Source organism: Condylura cristata, unplaced genomic scaffold, assembly GCF_000260355.1.
Source record: "Condylura cristata isolate star-nosed mole 26May11 unplaced genomic scaffold, ConCri1.0 scaffold00002, whole genome shotgun sequence".
NCBI classification, from domain to species: domain Eukaryota; kingdom Metazoa; phylum Chordata; class Mammalia; order Eulipotyphla; family Talpidae; genus Condylura; species Condylura cristata.
This window is the reverse complement of record NW_004567103.1, coordinates 72,277,691-72,300,819: the sequence shown is the minus strand read 5'-3', so window position 1 is coordinate 72,300,819 and position 23,129 is coordinate 72,277,691. Positions and strand designations below refer to the sequence as shown.

At 37.6% G+C, this 23,129-nt stretch overlaps 1 protein-coding gene across 4 annotated transcripts in view; it reads left to right on the top strand.

Annotated features, from left to right (window-relative positions):
• Nucleotides 1-23,129, top strand: part of THSD7B (thrombospondin, type I, domain containing 7B) — a 792,320-nt gene that overhangs the window by 106,929 nt on the left and 662,262 nt on the right. For all 4 annotated transcript variants that reach the window (XM_012728237.1, XM_012728251.1, XM_012728256.1 and 1 more), the window contains exon 2: nt 12,835-13,007. In XM_012728237.1, the coding sequence (XP_012583691.1) occupies nt 12,869-13,007 (139 nt within the window). In that variant the 5' untranslated portion in view covers nt 12,835-12,868. The remainder of the gene's footprint in view (nt 1-12,834; nt 13,008-23,129) is intronic.

Below are 23,129 nucleotides of genomic sequence, written 5' to 3'. Positions count from 1 at the left end.
AAGTAAATGAATTCTGGCAAGGATAAATGGATAGTATGTGATATCATTGAACCCCATTTTCAATCATCCTCTTAAGTTTGTCCCAGTAACATTTAGTGGATAATCTCTTGGCTCCTTTGCTTCCCTTTGAAGTCTACTGGTCTTTATGCAGTATGAGACCACTCAGTGTATTCCACCAGAGATAAAAGAATTGTTCTTCGTTCCCACTTTTCACCGGTAGTCCTTTTCCTTTGTACACACAATCTCTGCTCTCATCATTGAGTGAAAGATTTCAGCATACTTTTCAAAGTAGAGTTGTTTCAAAGAATATATTATATAGTAAATAGTTTTAATGAACTGTGGGTAACAGTAATATAATTTCACAGAAGAGATCCATCCTATTGCTATTTAATTAAAATCTTTCTGCTGATGGAAAGTTCTCTCTCTAGTGTTTTCTTTAATGCATTCATGATGCATCTGTCTGGGCTCCCTTGCTAGAAATATCTTTCATTATAATCCACTTATCTAAGTTTGTAATTAAACTTCTAAATGTAAAATTTCCAATGGCAAATTGCCAGGCTATCCAGTGAACATATCTTCTTTTTATGAGAGAAATCACTCTGAAAATTTTGGATTTTGGGATTGGTTATTTTATCATTTTTAAAATATTGTGTGTGTGTGCACATATGCACCAACAATAATAGTGTAATATAATGCAGGTAAAGAATGGCTTTTTACTTGGTATCATCAATAGCTGCCCATTTTTGTGGAATGAGAGGTAGGTAGTATTGATTCAGTGGACATATTGCTTTTTTTTTTTAAGGTAGGAAAATGTTAAAGGAAATATATTTTGAGACAAATGCCTTCAGGCTTTGTTGCTCTATTTAAAACATCTAGAAACAATGAAAAGGAAAAAAAAATCCTTGGAGATGCTAGTACAAAGAATATAATCTTTATTCCATCATTCAAACATAGTCTTGCAACTTTCCTTGTGGTTTATGTAATAAATGAAGAGTCTAAAATACCTTGGCATTTCAACTTAATTTGGAATACTCTCTTTCAGATAACACTTCATTCATTTGGAACGAATGAAATTTGAAACTAAATTCTATCAAATTTGTGACCCTGATGACTAACTTATTAATGGTTAGTATTGAATCATAATAAATGAAAACTTATAAAAAATAATAGAAATTGCCAGGAAATTTTATTGGTTTATAAACATTGTTATTTTTATGTCAACTTCAGACACATTTTTCAATAAGTTCCTTTGCAACAGTAGATGCATAATTAATCAAGGGAACACATTGCTCTATTTACAATTTAACTAGATAATTCTCACGACATTAAATATTTAGAATCTTACATTGCAGAAAATATTAATGAGCAATTAAGTATTTTTAATTTTAAAGTTCAATAATATTTTAGAAGAGAATGTTACCTGTTCATATTTTAGTGAGACTGAATTTTCTAACGTTCTTTGGAATTATTTAAATATAAGCCCACAAATTTTACTATCAGTATCTATCATATATCTGTGCATATGTTTATACAAATTGATCAAGGAGATAATAAAATTCTTCCCTGTACTCTTAAGCAGAGTGGATATAGTGTAGACTATAACACCATTACATGCTTATTTTCTTTCTCAGGATAGCTATGGAAGTCATTATAGTAACTTTTTAACTTTCTAGATCATAATGCTTCCAATTTGAATGCATTTTCAGTTTTACAATTAATCTAAACTCATCACCAAAACTTAATAGAATTTTTCTTTAGTGATAATATGTTTTCATTTTATTTTCATTCAAATATTTAGCTCTCCTTTTTCCCAACTTTAAAACATAAGTCCTCCACTTGAAGATTTAAAAAGTACAGGCATTATAACATGTTTTCTCTTATTTTTTTTTAAAGATTTATTTATTTATGCATATAGAGTTGGGTACAGGCCAAAAGTGCAGGGGACAGTGTGAGTATTCACCAGAGACAGAGTGGGGAGCAAAACAGGCCGACTCACTAAGTACACTGCTGAAGGGAGCAGTGGGCGGGTCAGGAGAGGTCTGCCACACCATGTGGATCACCTCTGGGTTGGGGATGGAACTCATGCTGAAGTGGCTTTAGCTTCTTAGTGCTATGCTTTAACCTGGTACACCTTCGAGGGCCCTCTCATGTTTTTTGAGGGCAAAGAATTGATGTTTGTAATTCATTTATTAAGTGGGAGGAAGTGGGAGGAAGTTTCCAGAGTTTGACAACTACTAAATTAACTTCACTGAACACAGAGGAGACAACTCAAAGAAGTTCATAAAGCTTTGAAGGTTACTATAAGCTTGTACAAAAATCTAACTTAAATGCTAATTTAAAGGTTATCTATTACTGTTCTCAATTTAAATAATTTTCATTGTCTTAAACTGACTAGATTATAGTAGCCACTAAAATTAAAATGACACATTCACATTTTAAGTACTGATTCTCTTTTTCACCTTCTGTGTAAAGGGTAGTATCCCAACATTCAGTTTTATTGATGCAAGACAGTGTTTAGCAGTGATTAAACTGTTGAATGACAATGGGAGAAACATCTTCACATGAAGAGAAACATATACATTTAAAAGTCATCCTGTTATTTAAATTTTGTTTTTCTTAATTTGATAACTTTATGTTTTCCCAGAAGAAGCATAAAGGAGGTTATTTTTCCTTCAATAAAATTAAATGATAATTTATTCATGAAAATAATTCTTTTTGGAGTTAGAATTAATTCTTTTAGTTCTATCTTAAGTTGCAGCAGATAGGTTCTTATCAAACATACAGACTATCGTATGTGTATTTGGACATTCTGCATATGTTCCAAATTTGGGGATTTAAAAATTATTTCTAGTATGTTCTTGAATAGTTCAGCTTTTTAGGTAGATGGGTTTTTCTTTCTTTTTAAAATATTTATTTATGCATACAAAACTGGGGTACAGGCCAGAGGTGCGGGGGATGAGAGGATTCACCAGAGACAGAGGGGTGAGCAGAACAGGAAGATCTACTGAAATGCACTACTAAGAGAGCAGCGGGCAGGCCAGCAGAGGTCTGCCACACTATGTGGGACACCCCCCTGGCCGAGGATTGGACCCTTCTGCAGTGGCTGCGATAGCGTCATAGTGCTGTGCTTTGACCTGTTGCACTACCAGGGAGGGCCCCAGATGGGTTTTTCTATTATCTATTTTCTATTATTTTTGTTGTTGTATGTTAAAACCTCTTCATCCAGATTGTGCTCCAGAATCAAGAAAAATCACATTCAAGTGCAGATTCAATAACTCATTTATTCATTTAGCAAATATTTATTGAATGTCTACTGGTTTCCAGGCAATGCACTAGGCCCTGGGCACACAGCAGTGTATGAGATAAAGTATTTAGTGCATACTAGAGAAGCTGGAAATAAATAACCAATATGCATTAGGTTGTCAGATTTTGACTTACCTTAAGTGTTACAAGCAAACAACAGACAGTGACACAGGGATAAAGTAATTGCAACTGTGCCGAACAGATAGTGGTCTGGGAACGTCTTTGACAAAAAATGAACTGAGGAATCAAGCCATGTGAACACCTAAGGAGTAATGGTGCAAGAACCTGGGAAGAGTCTGTGCTAGAGAAATGAGTCAAAGGCCAGAGCACTTGGGCTAGAGGAATGAGTGGGGAGTGGTATGAAGGAGAGGAAGCTAATATCCAGTCAGGATCTTTCAGTGTTGTTCTGTGATGGGAAGTTGTAGAACATTTAAGGAGGGAAGCATATTTTTCTTTCCTGACTTTTATCCTGGGTTTTCTATGGAGAATACATAGAAGGCTGCTAGGACTGAAAACAGGAAACCTGTAAGGAGGCCATTCTGGTAGGTTTGTTTCTGAGAAATGATGATGAGTTGTACTAGGGATATAAAGGTGAATGTGGTGGAAGTGGCTGTCTACTAAACAGATTGTGAAGATGTTGCCAGCTAGATTTGCTCATGGGAGTTTTTAAATGGGAGAAAAAGAAAGGATTTTTGGATATTATTCTTGGGTTTCTAGTCTAGGGCAGTATGATGCCATTGTTGGGGGAAATGTCAGGGAGTACTGGGCTCCAGGCTAATCTGTTTGTATGTTACATATGAGTGCCTGTCAGATATCCAAGTGGAAATGTTCTGTGGTAAGTTAGATGTATTGTACATTCCTAAGAATGTAATGTACATTCCATTCCTGGAATTATGGGGATGGTATGGAGAAATGGGAAGGTGAAGCATAGTATTTACAGGAAGGAGACTAACTGTGATCACAGGGTATGGACCTTACTGTAGTAGGAGACTAAGGACAGAGTCAAATTTATATCAATTTGTAGGTCAAAGAAGGAGAAAATAGTAGAAAAGAAGCCTGAGAAGAACGACCAGTGAGATGTAACCTTTAATGGAGTTCATGATAGAGATTAAAGTTTGGTATTCTTGTTCCAAATGGGAAAAAAAAAAAAGTAATTGAGAAGACTGGACTAGTGAAAGAAAGGAGCAACAACCAGAAATATCATTGGGCAATGAGGACATTATCCCTTGAGTTGAAGAGATGATTTTCCATGAAGGTGACTTGGTGGTTCTAAATTTACAAGCGTCTGTCCACTATGCTTCAGAATCAGAAGGATTTAGCAACTGCACAGAACATATTTACATCAACATGTCCTATATGCACAGATTTCTTCTCATTGGGAAGTCAGGAGCAGCTTTCAGAATAATTATTACCTTTCTCTTTTATTTATATAGTTCATCATGCATGAAGTGCCCCTTTCTTCACTGCAGTGACACTTAAGAAAAATGAGAATAGATACAGCTACTTTTCTTTGAAAATCCATGTATTACCCAAGGAAACAAATTTGGGGATGAAACCAATCTCACTAGCTTAAAAACCGAAACATCTATATACAGGTTTACAGAAAATTTCCTTGTGTTGTTTGAATCGTGTGAGAACTTGAGTTTCAATCTGTAGAGACATAATATGAAAGTCTATAAATAGGCCCCCTTATGACCCCTTTATGGGGTCATAAGGACTATAAGAGTTAGAGTGGCTTTCAGCCATATATCAGAAAATACAAGAAAAAGTGTCTTAAAAGAGAGTAATTGTTTTTCTCACTAAGCAGTAAGTCCAGAAATTGACAGTCTAGGACAGTTGTTGCAAGATGACCTCTGAGTCCCAGGCTTTCTCTGTGTCCAGTCTCCATTGTTCATGTTTGGTAGGTGGCTTTGAACCCATGGTCTCAAGATGGCTCTGGTCTTCCAGGTATTACATTTGGTATCCAGGCAGGGACATTTGGGAAGTCACTCCCCTCCACACTCACTCGCTTGTGGTCTGCAAATCAATCACTGGTCAGAACTGTGTCACTGTGACTCAAGGAAAGCAGGGAGTGGAATGTATATATAATTTTAAACATGGCAGTGGGGCATTCTGGATATAGCAGTGCCTGCCACAGCTATTGTGAAGGTTTCCACAAACCCATCTCTATCCTTCTTTCTAGCATCTATGTCCTGTGACAAGCGTTTGTTTGTTCAGAAACATGTAAAATATTTGTGTGGCTTCTGTGCAAAATTTTCTGTGGCTTTGTTATGAACTATAATCCTATAGTAATTATTACAGTAAACTGAAAATCACTCAAAGTGTGTTTTTATGGTTTGCTTGCAGCTACCCCTGTGCTGCTTCTATTTACTCTAATTTAGGATTCTGTACAGTAAGGTGCGTGGAGGAAGAGACTTTGGTTTAAAAGTCTCAAAGAAGTTACTAAACATCATGCCATTGCGAGGCCGGAGGTTACTCTCTTATAAAATAGAGATGATGATACCTGTTTTCTCCTTCACAGGGTCAGTGTGAATCTTTAATGGAACTCTTACTGCAGAATGCTTTTAGCTCTTCAGAAATATAGCACAAAGTCACAAGTTTGGGAGGCTGAAAAATCATCTCCTGTTCTTTTTGCTGCAGGATTACATTCAAACAGTCCATTTCATATTGCTGGAGTGAAGGTTTTTCTGAATTTTGAGATAATAATGACAACTGTGAAAATGATGATCCCTTAGCGAGCACTTATTCTCTGGCCAGTGCTCATCTAAATATCCTCCATCCATTATTTCATTCCATCCTCACCCTCTGAGAGTTATGGGATGACTGTCTTCCTTGTTTTGTATTTGAGGATCATGAGGCTCCCTATTGGGGTCCTGCCATCACCATGTGTAATGCAATAAACTGAATGGGGCCAGGGTGATCTCAGACATTTGCTGGCTGAGGTCACCTTGGAGTAATTATCGAACATCCTTCATGATGAGTCCTTTTACCTCTGAAAAATAGAAATAATGTCCCAGTGTTATGCACGGATGACACGAAATGATATGTAAATTGCTTGATAAACTGCTGAAAGACCCTTCCTAGGGTTACAAAGACTTAATTTTCAGGGGTATGAGCAACTTTTCATGGTATTGGGTTACAATACTAGTTTCTCTCCTTTTAGAGAAAGGTCATGGAGATCATTTGCACATAACTTAGTAGCGCTGTGACTTTTAGCTTGTCACTCAACTTTACATGCCTGTTTCCTTATCTTTAAAATGAAGAATAATATAACTACCTCACAGGACTATGGTGATTGATAAGTGAAGTACTTAGGTCAATACTTCATATATTGACAGATTAAGAACTAAGCTAGAGAGACAGAATGTACAATATTGTAAACAGATGTTAGAGAGCTGAGAAAAAAGCAGATGCTTCTGTGATTTCTCCAGAAGTTTTAGTGAACAATAATTTGAATAGGAAGCTGATTGGAATTGTTCCAGGGCAAGGTGAGGGGCATCCCAGGACTCCCAAACCTGCCTGCTCCAAATAGGTTCTGCCACCCACTGCAAAAAGACAAAACATACTCAAGTACATGAGATCTCCAATGGAAAGGAACTTTAATACAATTTATCTGTGATAGAGAGGAAAGATTGTAGTTTCTAAATCAAGTGTCCAAAGTTATCCATCCTTTTGTGGGTAAATGCCCAGCCACATGGGGTTGGTCCAAAGGAAGACCCCCCTCGCCCCCCCCCCCCCGCAAGGCCCTAAAGCCTGTTACAGGTCTAAGGTATGTTCTGGTGGGGAACCATTGGACAGGGGCAGAAGGGCCAGGCTGGTCTGGAGGAAAAGAAGAAAATCAAAATCAAGATCACCGTTACCATTATGAACCTTCTGTGGGTCTCTCACCCGTGTCTGTTTCAAGTGTTTCAGCCATTGTTCCCAAAGTCCCTGGTATCAGTCCAAGGCCAAGAAGCAAGCACAGCTTCTTTCCATGTCTTTCTGCTCCGTGTGCCTTCTCCAGGTCTTCCTCTTCTTCCTTCTTCCAGTCCCCTTGTCCCTGCTCAGCTCCACCCTTCTCTGAGTGGGACAGGGCACCTGGAACTTTCACTTTCTTTGGGGATCCCCCATTACAAAATCACTATCCTGGATAATTGAGTGGGTCCAAACAGTGGGAGAACCCTCCTGCCATCCTGTTAACTGTGCATCTTCTCTGCACGGTAGCCATGAGACAGCACTATGGGGAAAGGCATGGCCGAGACTGCTGCTCGCCCATTTTTGGTTGACCTTGACTTTTGGGCTGAAAGCAAGTAGGAATGGTTCTTTATTTCATTGTATTTTATTTTAAACTTCTGTGCATTTTAAATATTCAAGGACTTCAGTGATAAGAATACATTTAAGGGAAAATGAAATGCATATGAAATGTTATATTTTTAATACAAGAAATGATTTTTTTAGACACATTTTTTATATACACATTTTTAGACTTTGAATGGTCTTTAAGTAATTGGAAAACTGAGGCTAAAGAGAGAAACTATGTTTTTTATTTCTCTTAGTTTTCATCAGTTTAGCGCTAACCTTGCAAATACATTTTGGATGCTAAGATATATAGTAAATAAATTGATTTGGAAACTCAACAACCTTCATGGTATAAATAATTCATGCCATTGTGGGTAGCACATGCTTCCTGCATGATCTATATACATTTTTTTTTTATAAAATCATAGTTACAGCATTTTTCCCTTCTGTTTTAAATAATCAGAGGAGTGGAATCTCTAATCATTTCTTGTTTCCTCTCATTTTGCTTACAAGGAACTCTTATGTGGCTTCTCAAGTACTAGGTACAAAAATGATTCTATTGTCTTCCAAAGAACAATTTAGTGAGTGTCAGGCATTTGGGAGGAAGAGAGGCAGAATGGTTTAATGGAGAAAGACAAACCTGTGTTCAAATTCCATCATATACTTGCCTTCAATTCAGCAGAGACTCGACTCTCATTTTACTTATGCATGCAAAGTATGCAGCATTGGAAATGGTGAAAGCTTCATCAAATCTAGCTTCCCATTCTTTGTCATCAAGTTCCATAGGGAAAGGGAGGTAATGAGTTGTAGACTTCTAAGGTAATACAGATACTAAACTGTGTGGGTGTTTTTAGGAGTAAGAGTACTGTGGCATCTCAAATTAAGCTGCTTTTGTTTATGCTCTAGGATCATTGTTCCAGATTTTTGTTTTTATTTGTCAAGATCATTTAGACTTTCAACTGGCACTTGATCATATTAAATCAGCCAGAGGAGGTACAGTGATTCCAGGCATCAGTAGACACTCCAAGCCACTCTACGCTGGACCTTTACTCTGAGTGTTGGGGTCCCGGTGTTGGTGTACACCAAAAACACCTTAAAGACACTGGTCCTTTTGCAGAGTGAACCCAGGAATTTGAGCTGATGAGGATGCCTAAGAGCTCACAGGAAACTGTGCTCAGTTAATTTTAATGTGAGAGTTTCTTTTTGTTGTTGTTGTTTAAAATTCAAAATATTTATAGATGGATACTTGAATATCACTTCAGGTCATAGATAGTCTCACTGGATCCCCCAAGATTTCTTTTTGGCTTCTCAACTATCTGAAATGGAGCAAATATGTTTTTGTTCCTCTCTTTTGATTACACTTGAGTGATTTGAATATGCTTTTAGTTATTTTGGGTGAATGTCTCCCACTAATAAGAATGGTCAAAGTCATCTCCTCCACCATGATGATTTCTTTCATCGAAGAAGTGCCCTCAATGGCGAACTGGTCTTCCTAGCTAATTATTTTAGTAATAATATTAATAATAGCTTAGGCTCAACTACGTTAAGTCACAACTCATCATTTCAATTAAAAACTCTGTAACAATGGAATAACCTATCTATCATTATGCAGAAGCCCAGCTGATTTCTGTTCCTGTGGTATAGTTTTCAATTAATTTGCTTTGTGGGATTCACTAGAAAGTTGTATTTTCTAGTTTTTTTTTCAATATTTATTTATTTATGCAGAACTGGGATACAAGTCAGAAGTGCAGAGGTAGTGACAGGATTCATCAGAGACACAGTGGAGAGCAGGACAGGCAGATCAGTGAAGTACACTGCTGAGGGGAGCAGCGGGCCAGAAAGGAGAGGTGTGTTGCACATTGTGGATCACCTCCGGCACTGAGATTGAACTCGCATTGAAACAGCTGCAGCTAGCTTGCAGTGCCACACTCTAAACCATTGCACCACCAGGGAGGGCCCTAAAGTTGTATTTTCTTATGGGTGAATATTTAGATTTTTTCCAGTTGCCTCAGTGGAATGATTTGGCAACATGTCCTCAGAAAAATGTGCAAAAGTCTTGGTATCAGATATACATTGGGCAGAATTAATCACCCATTTTGTGGGTATAGGTATGAATGCATACAATGGGAGAAAATTCCATTTTGATTTTTGAAGAAAACAATAGCCTGACTTCTGTTTACCCCTCAGCAGAATAACTTTATATTGAGACCAAAGACTTAGGCAGATTTTGACATATCATGATTAACTGTTCATTGTGTTGCTGCTAAAGGCCTTAGGATTGGCCACCAGCAATGTGAAATGTCCAGTGTCTAGGGCTGGACATGTGTGCTTATGTGTGTGGTGTGTGTGCGTGCATATGTGCAACGATGCATCATGTAAGGAGACACAATCCCTGTTGTACATATATACTAACTTACATAGAAGCTTGTGGGTGGGAACTGAGGTTGTAGGCTTCTAGCTGAAGGGGCACCCTCTTCCTCTATAAACCCACTCATGACCCTGGGAACTTGCACCCTCAGCACTGCAGGCACAACAGGAAAGTGCACATGCCTTGGCTGCACTGCCCCTGCAGTTGTTCTCTGTTTGAATCCTCAGTTGCTGTCCCTGCAGCTCTAGCTCTAAATGTGAAAATCTTCTCACCTGGCCAGTAGGGCACAGAAGGTGTCTCCTGTGTCTGTGAATCTTCACATATGCAAGTGGCATACAGTGGTCCTCTGTGCACCCAGACTGGCTCCAGTATAGGTCTCATGACCAGAATAAATCAGATTATGTAATATGTAATAATTTAAGTTTTTTAAAAAAGATTGATTTGTTTATACATACAGAACTGGGGTACAGGCCAGAGGTGCAAAGGCAGTGAGAGGATTCAACAGAGACAGAGGGGGAGCAGAACAGGCCAATAGACGAAGCACACTGCTGAGGGGAGCAGATGCAGGTCAGGAGAGGTCTGCTGCACCATATGGGTTATCTCTGGGGCGGGGATCAAACTATTTGATCTCAGTGGCAACATTTATCTTTTAATTTTCTGTTAGTGATACACAATACAGAAATTTGAGGGACAGTGCCTGGTTGCTTACTCAAGTATTCTCTTCACCCCTGGTGGCTGACTGTCAGAGAGCTGAGTACTTGATCCTCATTGCTTCACTCCTTGTCGAGTCATGTTTACTGATTTGTACTTTGCCTCTGTGCTCTTGCAGTGTTCCAAGAGTACTCTAAGACTGGCCAAAGGCTCCGTGTTTAGAGCTTGTCATTGTCTGTTATTTGATGAAATGTGTTCAGTGCACCATTGTCTTTATAAGGACTCTTGGAATAAATTCTACTCTTGGTGTAGGGCTGGGGCTTCTCCTAGAATGATGATAATTTTGTTAAAGGAATATAGAACTTTCTGTTGGATACGTGAGGTGTAGTAGCTACTGCCTTCATCACTAGGAAGCTCAGAGTCAGATTTGCTCCCTAATTTTAGCAATTTGGGGGATGCATATGTAGGGATGGTGACTTCTACTCTTGCTATTTTTTTATTATTGTTTAATTCTTTCATCCCCTTATATGTATGCCTCTTACTATATTTTCTTAATACTTCTACTCTGGCAAGTTATCTCAGATCTCCTTAACTTGAGGTAGACTTATCTTTTAAGAAACTGTCCGGATGTCCCTTAGGTACACCAGACTTTAAATAATATATATATATATATATATATTTTTTTTTTAAGATTTATTTATTTGTGCATACAGAACTGGGGTACAGGCCAGAGACTCGGGGTGGTGAAAGACTTCACCAGAGACAGAGCAGGGAGCAGAACAGGCAGATCGACGTAGTACACTGCTGAGGGGAGCAGGGGGCGGGTCAGGGGAGATCTGCCACACCATGTGATCACCTCCAGGGCAGGCGGGAATCGAACTCATGTGGAAGTGGTTTCAGCTTCTTAGTGCAGTGCTTTAACCCGCTGCACCACCAGGGAGGACCTATTTTTTAAAGATTTATTTATTTATTTGTACACCTCTGGGGTACAGGCCAGAGATGCGGAGGGTGAGAGGATTCTCCAGGGACAGAGTGGGAAGCAGAACAGGCATATTGATGAAGTACACTGCTGAGGGGAGTAGCAGGCGGGTCAGGAGAGGTCTGCCTTGCCATGTGGATCTTCTCTGGGGCAGGTGGGGATCAAACTCATGAGGAAGTGGCTTAAGCCCCTTTGTGCTGCGCTTTAACCTGCTGTGCCACCAGGGAGGGCCCACCAGACTTTATATTTTATAGGGGACATTCTTTCTGTCTTTGGTTTCAAACTTCCCACTTTTTTCTCTTTGACTAAAGGGACCCCGTCCATTCAGTCATCTAAGTTTGGATTCTTGCTGTCTTTACCTTCCCTCTCACATTGCATTCAGTTACTAAACAAATCCTTTTATTCCAACCTCTGCATTACCTTTCCAATCTCTCCTGACCCTTTCATTCATCCATAGTTGCTGAATGACTTCACTGGTGCCCTAAACTGGCTTCCATTTCTTTGGCATTTTCCACCTGTAATCCATTATACACGTTGGTGACAGTGGTTAAAAGTCATTTGTTGTCCTATGGTTCTCATTGCCATTATTTACAGAATGAAGCTTATGTTCCTCACATGACATTCAAGGCTCTTAATAATTTGCTTCCCAACTTGTGATGTAAATCTCATTTCCATCTGTTCTTCCCTTTTTGCATCTTTCACAGAAGCCATGGGCCCACTCATTCGTCCCCAAACAGAAAATGCATTTCAGCACCTAATTCTCTTGGACTGAAATGCCTCATCTTGGCTCCTTCAAGCCCTTTTTTCCCTAAAACTATCTTCTGTGAGATTTCCCTCTCTTTTTTTCCCCACTACAAAAGAACTAATTGTCCTCTGCAATCTTGCCATCTTCACTTTCTCAATACTGTGAGAAAATGCTGTTGTATCTTCCTCTTGGATGCTGTTGTATCTTCCTCTCTAAATCATAAGCTCCTTGAGGAATTTGGCTGAATTGAAGGAGAGAATATACCAGCCTTGCTTATAGAAATCAAAGTGAACTGACTGAGGCACTCTGGACTCCCTCGAGTCCATAATGACTTCATTGGGTAAGGATCGAAAATGTGGCTAATTTTCAGTTGACCTTAAAATGTTAATATTAGATGTACTCTATGGTAATGGAAAATTTGTAGTACTGTCATGATAAAGGTTCTAGCAGAGGGAGTTTTTAAAAATCCCATACAGAAGTAATTTATCAGGTTTTCTTTTTTTCTTTTAGGAATAGGCAAGTCAAGAGGCTGAAAATCTGAAGAATGTTTCCAAAGGGGAATCTAGCTGTCACTTGCTGGGTATGGAGGATCATGAAGAAGCTATTTCTATTACTTTCTCTCTTGCTGTCCCATGCAGCTCATTTGGAAGGCAAAAAGGATAATCAGTTCGTCTGGAAACCAGGTAGGAATGCCCTCACTGTTCCCTTGTCCCATTTTCATTAATAAGAATATTCTTTCCATTCTTGTTCTTATTTGTGGAACAGTGGGAAATATCCAGAGAGAGAAGGTAGCCTTTTCATTATAAAACTTCCATTTGATTTTTGTTCCTGCATAATTGTCACCTGCATCTCTGATACTTGTTATCCTCCTATATTTTCATGTTGTTGTCAATTAAAAGTTATGATTTCCATAGTTACATCTGCTTCTTCTTTGTCAAATACAGTACCACTGTACAGCACATTTGTAGAAAATTGACATCTGAATTTAGCTGATCTCCTCAGCTACAAATCCTTTGGACCAGTTTGTATGTCTCTTTCTAAAACTAGCATGAACTAGTTATCTATCTATTATTGCATGCATTTTAGCAGCTATTCTGTATATCTCGGTCTGGAGCATGAAAAATTATCCTAACAACTTTCCTCATTAGTTGTGACTAGAAAGTTGCCTTAATGTGTTTTGTGATCCTTAAATACCTTATACATAAGAATATAAATTAGCTGAGTCGAGGTTTGGAGACTTGCATAAATTATGTTCTTTTCTAAATATTTCCTCAATTTGCTATGGCAAAGATGTTTTAAATTTAATTTTAAAGGCCAATATTTTATTATATTATGAACCCTACACGTCTTGACTCTTTATATCACTGATGTTTTTCTTTGCTTTGAATTTTAATTTTCTTAAAGTTACACAATAAGCTCATTTAAAAAATTTATTATCCAAGAGTCCATTATTTGCAAATACAGATGAATTGTATACACTTCATGTCATAGAATGGTAAATGTGATTTTCAAAAGATCTATGATCCTCGAAGAATTTTCATTTTAGTCTCATCAACTGTAAATTAAATAGACTGCAAATATATTGTGCCATCATGGAAATGTATATAAAAGTAATATTTGTAATATTTAAATGACTTTGCAAAAATGAAAGTGAGTTATGTTGTAAAGTATATGAAGTGAAAAACTGAGCACCATTAGTGATATAGTCTGCAGGAAATTTAATTGCATTAAAATCCCTATAAATTAATTTTATTGTGGGTTCTAATATCACATTATATATTGCATATTTTGCTTACAGTAGCTTTGGGAAGCTATGGAAATGATTCTAAAAGTAAGTCAATATTGCATTCCAGCAAATGGAGCTTTTTTTTTAATTATCAAAGGCTAAATATTTTGCCAAATCTAAATAAGCATATCAATGATGGTAGTTTTATTTAAAGTTCTCAAAAAATTAAAAAGCAGCAAATCTGAGACATGCATGAGAAATGTTAAGAAAATGTGCTTATTTTGAAACAAATTTTTTACATTTTGTGTTTTTTTCCTTAAAGTATGTCATTGAAATGAGATGATACAGATCCTCTCTACAGAGGACAAATACTTTGTTAACTGTCCTGCTTAAGTTTTAGAAGTGAGCCCTTTCCATCAGACACACTATTTAGTGAACATGTATCATCTTCATCTTCCCCCTATTCATTACTACTTTCCCTTCTTAATGTATCCTTAAAAGGGTTATAATGTATTTATTTCCCATTTAATTTCACATCTAGATAGTAAAAACTTTCATTTGTACATGACTACACATTTTAAATGTAGAAAAAAACAGTAAGGTCTAAAATGAAAAGCAAAATTCCAGACAATGTGTTCTACTCTCTAACCACTTATGTATTCTTCAGAAAATCTTCTTTGCACATGTAAGGACATCTCTATACATATTTGTGTATGCAAATCAGACAACACACACACAGATTATTACTATATTATTAACTAAGGTTCTGCCAAAAAATAAATGGTACTTGCAAATTAGGTAATTGTGAAGAGTTTCCTAAAAGGACTATTTACAAGGGAGAGAAGGTGTGAGTAGGTTAAGACCAGCAATAGGAACTGAGTGCCCCTGTACTGTTGTTGTGTGGGGAGTCATGAGGTCTTCTAGTTCCACAGGAGCAATGAAAGGAATTATTTTCTGGGTTCTGGAGAAAAAAAATCTTGGTGGAAAGGAGACCTGACCATGGCCTTTAGAGAAAATAATCAACCTGCAATTGAAAACAGAAAGAGGATTAAAGGGACAGACAACCTTTGACCTCATATCCTGTGCTAGGGCTCCCACTGGCTGCATTCAACCTGAGGCCACAGGGCAAGGGATGCCTTTATGTTTCCTTCTATATCAGCCTTGCAGGCAGGGGCTGAGTAGAGAATGTTGGATAAAAAAAATAACTTAAAACATATAATCTGTCCATACTTAGATGTCCATGCTGATATACATTTTGCTTCATACAATGCACTCAGTATGATTCAAAATGATACTCTGAGTATTTTTTTTTTTTGCAGCTTTTATTATGTAGGGGTGTTCTGATGAGCATTACCTTTTTCCATTATATATGGGTTAGTGTCATTTTTTTTTTTAAGATTTATTTATTTGTGCCTACAGAACTGGGTTACAGGTCAGAGGCTCAGGGGCTGCGAGAGGCTTCACCAGAGACAGAGTGGGGAGCAGAACAGGCAGACTGACGAAGTACACTGCTGAGGGGAGTAGAGGGTGGGTCAGGAGAAGTCTGCCACTCCATGTGGTCACCTCCGGTGCAGACGGGAATCGAACTCATACGGAAGTGGCTTTAGCTTCTCAGTGCTGTGCTTTAACCCGCTGCGCCACCAGGGAGGGCCCAGTGTCATCTTTTAATAAATGCATAAGTATTATTTTGTACTTTTGTTTAATAACTTATTTAACCAATGTCTGTTGCTTTGCTTTTCTTCCCTCATTGGTTGGCATTTCAGTGATTTTCATTGTCTTGCTAAAATAAATAATACTGCCATGACTGCAACATTATTTTAGAGATAAGCAATAAATCAGTTTGAGTAGTCCTATGCCCTGGAACATTTCTGGATTATTACTTTCAAAGATAGCCTCAATATTTTAGAATCTTTTACTACTTATACCTGAGGCTGTTATATAATATTTAGATTAAAATAATATTGTAATTGAAATTAGCTGTGATTTTTTTTGAAGTGTGTTATCAATTATGTCAACTCCATTCCAATGCAATCTGGAATTTGAACAGATTTCTGTGGAGACCCAGATAAATATACTTCATTTTAGAAACCTAAAACATATCTTCTGAGCTTAGACAGTAATTGTCAACAACTTAAAACCTTGTTTATGTTTGTATTTTCACCCTTGAGTCCATAAGTTTGATGTTAGTCCACCTCATCCAAATAAGAGGCATATCTAAGTTAGCCCTTGCTTTGGGAAAACAATATTGATAAATCCTAAGATTTATATATATATGTGTGTGTGTGTGTGTGTGTGTATGTATGTATGCACACACACACTGTGTGACTAAGAACTTTTGTATTGAGAGAGTGTCTGGTGAGTTGCAGCCTTTGGGGTCATTGATCTGATAAGGCTGTTGAATGCCTGTCATCACTTTAATGAGAGTCTCTGATCTATATTTAGTGTCAGGCAATCTCTCATCTATGCTAGGAGAAAAAGATCATGTCAGCAAAAGTATCAGATAAGGAATGATGTTACTTCTTGCTTTAAGTAAACATATAACTATTCATGCCTCTGTGCTTGATGGGGATGAAGAAGTTGTATTCTCTAAAGCCACAGTAACTGGTGGTCTTTTGAAATATTTCTCAGTGTTAGTTCTAAGAGGTTTATCCATTCCACTAATATTTGTTTTCATTATATGCCAGGAACTGTTACTAGAATGTGAGATATACTGAGAATACAACAGATAAATCATTTGTCTTCATGAATAAGTTAATAAATACAATCAAGAAGTTAAGTAAGTATGTTAGGTGTTGTGCTTAGGAGAAAAGATAAGACAAGTGAGAAGAACATGCAGTGAAAGATGAGAGATTGAAATTTTAATTAGTGGGTTATGGGACGCCTCACCAAGGAAGCAGCTTTGAGTAAAAACCAGAAGGAAGTTAGCGAACTTAGATTGGAGTGAAGAAAATTCTAGATTGAAGAAACAGAGGCAAAAAGTCCTGAGGCAGGAACATGTGGAATGTTTGGGAATCAGAGAGGAGACCAGCATACTGAGACAGTTATCACAGAGAAGTTGATCCAACCAGAGACTATGGGGTCTAATCACACATCTCCTCATAGGGCAAAAATACAATTTTGGATTGTACATTGGGTTAGAGAGAAAGACACTGAGAGTTTTAAGAGAGTGTTGACATGTCTTTCTTTTTTATGTGATTTAATTGGGGTCATTGCTGATGCCCAGTTGAGAATGTTGGAGCAGGGAGACAGACAGTAGGCCACAGTAGAAATGAGGAGTGATATGATAATAGCTTGAACTAACATAATGCCAGTGAAGGTGGTGAGGTGGGGTTGAATTTTGATATATATATATATATATATATTTTAAAAGATTTTTTAACTTATTCATACAGAGCTGGGGTACAGGCCAGAGGAGCTGGGCTGGTAAGAGGATCACCAGATACTGAGGGGGGGGTACAGAACAGGCTGACTGACAAAGTACACTGCCGAGGGGATCAGGGGGTGGGTCAGGAGAGGTCTGCCATGCCATGTGGGTCACCTCTGGGGCAGGGATCAAACTCATGCTTTTAGCTTCTCAGTGACTTTTAGCTTCTTAGTGCTGTGCTTTAACCCGCTGCACCACCAGAGAGGGTCCTAATTTTGTTATATTTTAAAGCTATGTTTTTGTTTGTTTTTTTAAACAGGGTAATTTTTACTGAGGGGACATTTGTTGATTTCTGGAGATACTTCTGGTTGTGACACTGAGTTTTGCTATTGACATCTTTGAATACAAGCCAGGGGTGCTGCCAAACACCCAGAATGCTTAGGCCAGCTCCACACAAGAATGCGTTATCAGGCCCCCAAATGTCAGTAGTGCCCTGATGAAAAATGCTCACTTAACATAAAGTCTGCACGGTTTGCTGATATCTGGGCCCAAAGAGGTAGGCAGAGGAGGGAGATACTGAGGTTCTGCCTTGAGCATCAAGAAAGGTGGGGTTGCTGTCATTTACTATGGACTCACTTGGGTGCGCTGGTTTGGAGGGCATAACAGGTACCTGATATGCAAATTTTTTAAAAAGATTTTTATTTATTTAGTCAGAACTGGGATACAGGTCAGAGATGTGGAGGAGCAGACTGGGGAGCAGAACAGGCAGAGCAACGAAGTACACTGCTGAGGGGAGCAGCGGGCGGGTCAGGAGAGGTCTGCCACGCCATGTGGATCTCCTCCCGGGCAGGCGGGGATCGAACTCATGCGGAAGTGGCTTAAGCTTCTTAGTGCAGTGCTTTAACCCGCTGCGCCACGAGGGAGAGCCCAATATTTTTAAGCCTGTTGGAAATTCTTGAAAACTGCAGACAAGGAAATTGAGTATATGGGTATGAATCTAGGAGCAAGGTTTTTTCAGGAAACATGAATTTAGGTAGAATTTAAATGGGTTGCCTTAGAATTGAAGAGGTGGCTTAGGGGTATGACCCTGTTTATAGGTAGAGGATAAGTTTCCTATGTAATTCTTTTGGGTCAAATGATATTAAAAAAAAACTTATGTGACAAAATACATGTAACATAAACTTACTATTTAACCATTTTAAAGTACACAATTCAGTGACATTTAGCATGTTCACAGTGTGGTAGAAACATCACCACTATCTAGTTCCAGAATATTTCCATCACTACAAATTCTGTTTCACAGACTGGAAAACAAATTTGGCTGTGAATAGGGTCTGAAAGAAAAAAAAAAAAGAAACCTTATTTGTTTTCTTGTGAGAGGGTCTTAGATCATCCTAAGGCATCACGCTAGTATACTAGAAAAAAAAAAAAAAAAACAAGAAATTTTGTGTACAGGCAGAGTCCTATCCAAATCCTAACTATCTGAGGAGGACAACGTTATTTAAACTCTGACTCCTATTTATACATTCAAAAATGAAGATAATAAATACTATACAGGAATGTCTCAAAATTATGGAAAATAACATTGAAATCCTTAGTGGAGTGGCTACTTAAAACATTGTAGCTATTATTTCTATCATAATTATTATTCTCGATTTTTATGGACATTTTTGCATACATTTCTTCAGGCACACAAAAAGGAGATCAATTTAAAGCTATAGAGTTATATGTAACTTGACTGACATTTTAGATCTAAAACTTTTTATATGATAGTCTTGGAAAGTTTTAATTTCAGTATCTCCTGCTCAGTGAATATAAAGGGCAGGACTAATAACTTATATTCTAGGGACAAAAATGATAAAATGGAATAAAGGTCTTTGAAAGTGAAAACAGAGAATATGGAAATGATTTTATATAAGAAAAAAGGATCTTGTATAAGTTAATATTTAGTTATAGCTTAAGTAAGGATGTGTTCAGTGTAAAGGCTACTTTAAGAAAAAAATTTTAAAATTCAGGAATTTCAGAGAGAATTAAATGTTCTTAGGAGATGGCTAATTTTTTTTTTTTTTTTAAAGATTTATTTATTCATGCAGAACTGGGGTACAGGCCAGAGGCTCAGGGACGGTGAGAGGCTTCACCAGAGACAGAGTGGGGAGCAGAACAGGCAGATGGACGAAGTACACTGCTGAGGGGAGCAGCGGGCGGGTCAGGAGAGGTCTGGCTCGCCATGTGGTCTCCTCGGGGGCAGGCGGCAGGCGGGAATCGAACTCATGCGGAAGTGGCTTCAGATTCTCAGTGCTGTGCTTTAACCCGCTGCGCCACCAGGGAGGGCCAAGATGGCTAATTTTTTGAATATATGCTAGGAGTCTGAAATATTTGCCCTTGGAATTTGATTAAATGGAAATAACTTTACTTACATGGGTCTTAATGTACCTTAGAAGCATATGTATATAATAAACTCACTGGTGTTATTTCTGTGATTTCAAAAAACATACCTATATATGGCATGAGATTTACTGCTAAAAATTCTAATTATTTTTCCTTAGAGGCCACAGTATTAATTTTACAATATTCCCAATAAGTAATAAATAGGCAAGGTTACCTAAATAATATGGCATAAATTGTTCTGCCTTTAAAATAATAATAATAATAATAATAATAATAATAATAATAATAATATAATGAAGGATTGAGATTTTACTAATATTATTCACTTACATATTTCAGTTACCTAGAAAATAAATAACTGTTATGTAAAATATCTCCGAGTCATTAACCATAAGTACTGCTAAAAGGAGAGGCATTGTACTTTGGGTCTCTGCGTTTATACACGTGTTTGTATCTGTAGGAGGGAGAAGTGCTGAGACTAGCAGCTCTCCTTCCAAGACTGCCTGCCTGTGTCTATACAGGCATCTCTTCACAAACCTACCCCTTCTGGAGGCAGTTTTTTCTGCCGGCTTATGTCTGTGCTTTTCTGCGGCTTATGTCTGTGCAAGCATCCATTCCCTTTAAAAAAAAAAAAAAAAAACAGTAAACCTGCTTTTTGGATACAAAGAAGGAAGAAGAAAGAAGTGATGAGACTAAGGGAATAGAAAGTGGAATCCCTGTTATTTTGAAACTTGAATTATGTTGAGGAGTGAACATAAATGGAAATGGAAGCCAGGCTTATAAATCAGTAAATATGAAAATAACTGGTCTATATTTGCTTGTTGGTTGGTTCCGGCACCATTTTTGATCATCTCTGAAAAGATGTTGAATTTACTTTTTTTGAAATATGGTTGCACAGACTTAGAAATTTAACTATTAAACCAATTGTTGTCGTGAAATACTGAATTGCATGTCACCTCCCAATGTGGTTTCACAAAGGCAGCCAGTGTCATTTTTTTTTAATTCAGGTACCTTTGGTTTATATCATTATGTAGATTTCAAGCGTACATGATAAGCAGCATCTGTGCATATTACCTTGATGTCTCCATTAGAATCTAATTTTGTTCTTCAACATACTATTAACCTTTTTTACCCTATCTGATAAACATCAATTTGGTCTTAAATTCTGAAAATAGCTTTTGGTTTTATTTGGTTTATTCTATTTTATTACATACCAAATATGAGTGAAATTGTGTGGTGTTTATATTTACCCTATCTGATAAACACCAGTTTGGTCTTAAATTCTGAAAATAGCTTTTGGTTTTATTTGGTTGATTCTATTTTATTATATATCAAATATGAGTGAAATTGTGTGGTGTTTATATTTACCTGTCTGGCTTACTTCACTGAGCAAAAGCTCTCAGGTTCATCGATGCTGTTCCAAGTGGGCAGGATCTCATTGCTTTTTAATAGCTGAATAGTACTCCATTGTGAACATATACCACATCTGTTTCCAATCATGTAGCCATGGGCACTTAGTTTGTTTCCATTTCTTGACTACTGTGATGAACATATGAATGCCTGTATCCCTGAATTAATGCTTTTACACTCTCAGGTAAAATGGTATACTCAGAAATGGGATAAAGTGATTTTATTTGCATATTTCTAAGTAATATGTTCATTTAATAAATATATCTTTAAATAAGTAAAATTCAATAGCTGTTTATAACTTTTGATATTTTCTTTTGATTCCCTAGTGTTAGGTTAAGGCTCATCTCTTACCTCCCTGTCACTTTCTGTTTTCCTTCAAAGTAGTATATCCAAATGTTTATTTCTACACCGTGCTTATATTGTTATTTCTACCTAAATATTGCTCTCTGCTGAGCCAAGCAGTATAGTATGCTTATGCAGCCTTTTTTAAAAGCTTTTCATTGTTTTACACAAAAATTCAAATTGTCTCTTCTCTTTTGTGTCATCCTCTTTCAGTCTACTGCTACTTTTCCCTCAATGTTCCACTTGATATGTCTGCCACTCCCCCATTAGTAAGTTTCTTAGATACTCAAGCACCATCCAAACACTCCATCATATTTTTCCTTTGGGGGAACCTTTCTGTAGCTCTCTGTGCTCCCTACTCAATCTGGACCGGTGCAGAGCTGTCATTGGAATGTCCTTTCATTTTCTCATCTTGAGCCTCTTGTTCTCTATTCTGTACTTCTCTCTCTTGCCTTTATTGCTTTATTTTCTAGAATTGCTAAATTTATCTTCTAGAACTGCAAAAATAGGCTACACTGGACATAATTTTTCATGTCTGAAAGGGTCTCTGTGCTTGTCAGAACCTTGACTGATAGCTCAGGTGTGGAGTTCAAGGTTAAAAAGCACTTTTCATTCAGAATTTTGAGGGTTTTACACCAGTGTATTCTAGCCTTCAGTACTGCTACTGAGTTTGATCTCATTCTGATCCCCTTTGTCGGTATGTTTTGTGCTTGCTTAGTTTCTTCTTCCTGCAATTTTTTTCCTTTGTTCATAACATTCTGAAATTTTGTGACTGTTACTTAGGGGTGAGCACTCACTCCTTTACTGGGTGAATATTGGGAGCATATGTTAATCAATACATTCATAGTCTGCAGGTCTGAGTTTTTAGAATATGATTTCCCTTTCTCTCTCGTTTCTGTGCCATCAAATTCTTAATACAGGTATTTCACCTCTCTAACACCTTCATTTTTTGATATTTCCCACTTTTTCCTTTTGTCTGTTTTTATATAATTCTAAAGTTTTTATTCGGCTTTATCTTTCAGTCCTTCCTTTGAACACTTTTTTTTTAAAAAAAGATTTATTTATTTATGCATGCAGAATTGGGGTACAGGCCCGAGGTGCAGGGTTGGTGAGAGGATTCACCAGAGACAGAGTGGGGAGCAGAGCAGGCCGACTGATGAAGTGCACTGCTGAGGGGAGCAGCGGGCGGGTCAGGAGAGGTCTGCCACACCATGTGGGTCATCTCCAGGGCTGGAGATCGAACTCATGCTGAAGTGGCTTTAGCTTCTTAATGCTGTACTTTAACCCGTTGCACCACCAGGGAGGGCCCCCTTTGAACACTTTTTATTCTTAATTTCTAAAATCTTTCTAGTTCTATGATTTAAAAAATCTTGTTTCACAGATGTGGTGCCTTCTCATGTAGAGGATGTTGCTAATGTAGGATTTCTTTTAGGATAATTTAAGATTATTTAAGATTGTATTCAATGTATCACTTGGGCTTCTTCTGAGGTTTTTTTTTTTTTTTCTATTTTAACCACTTATGGGTTGATTATGGTATATTCACAGGGAACTTTCTATTGTAACTATTGATTATTG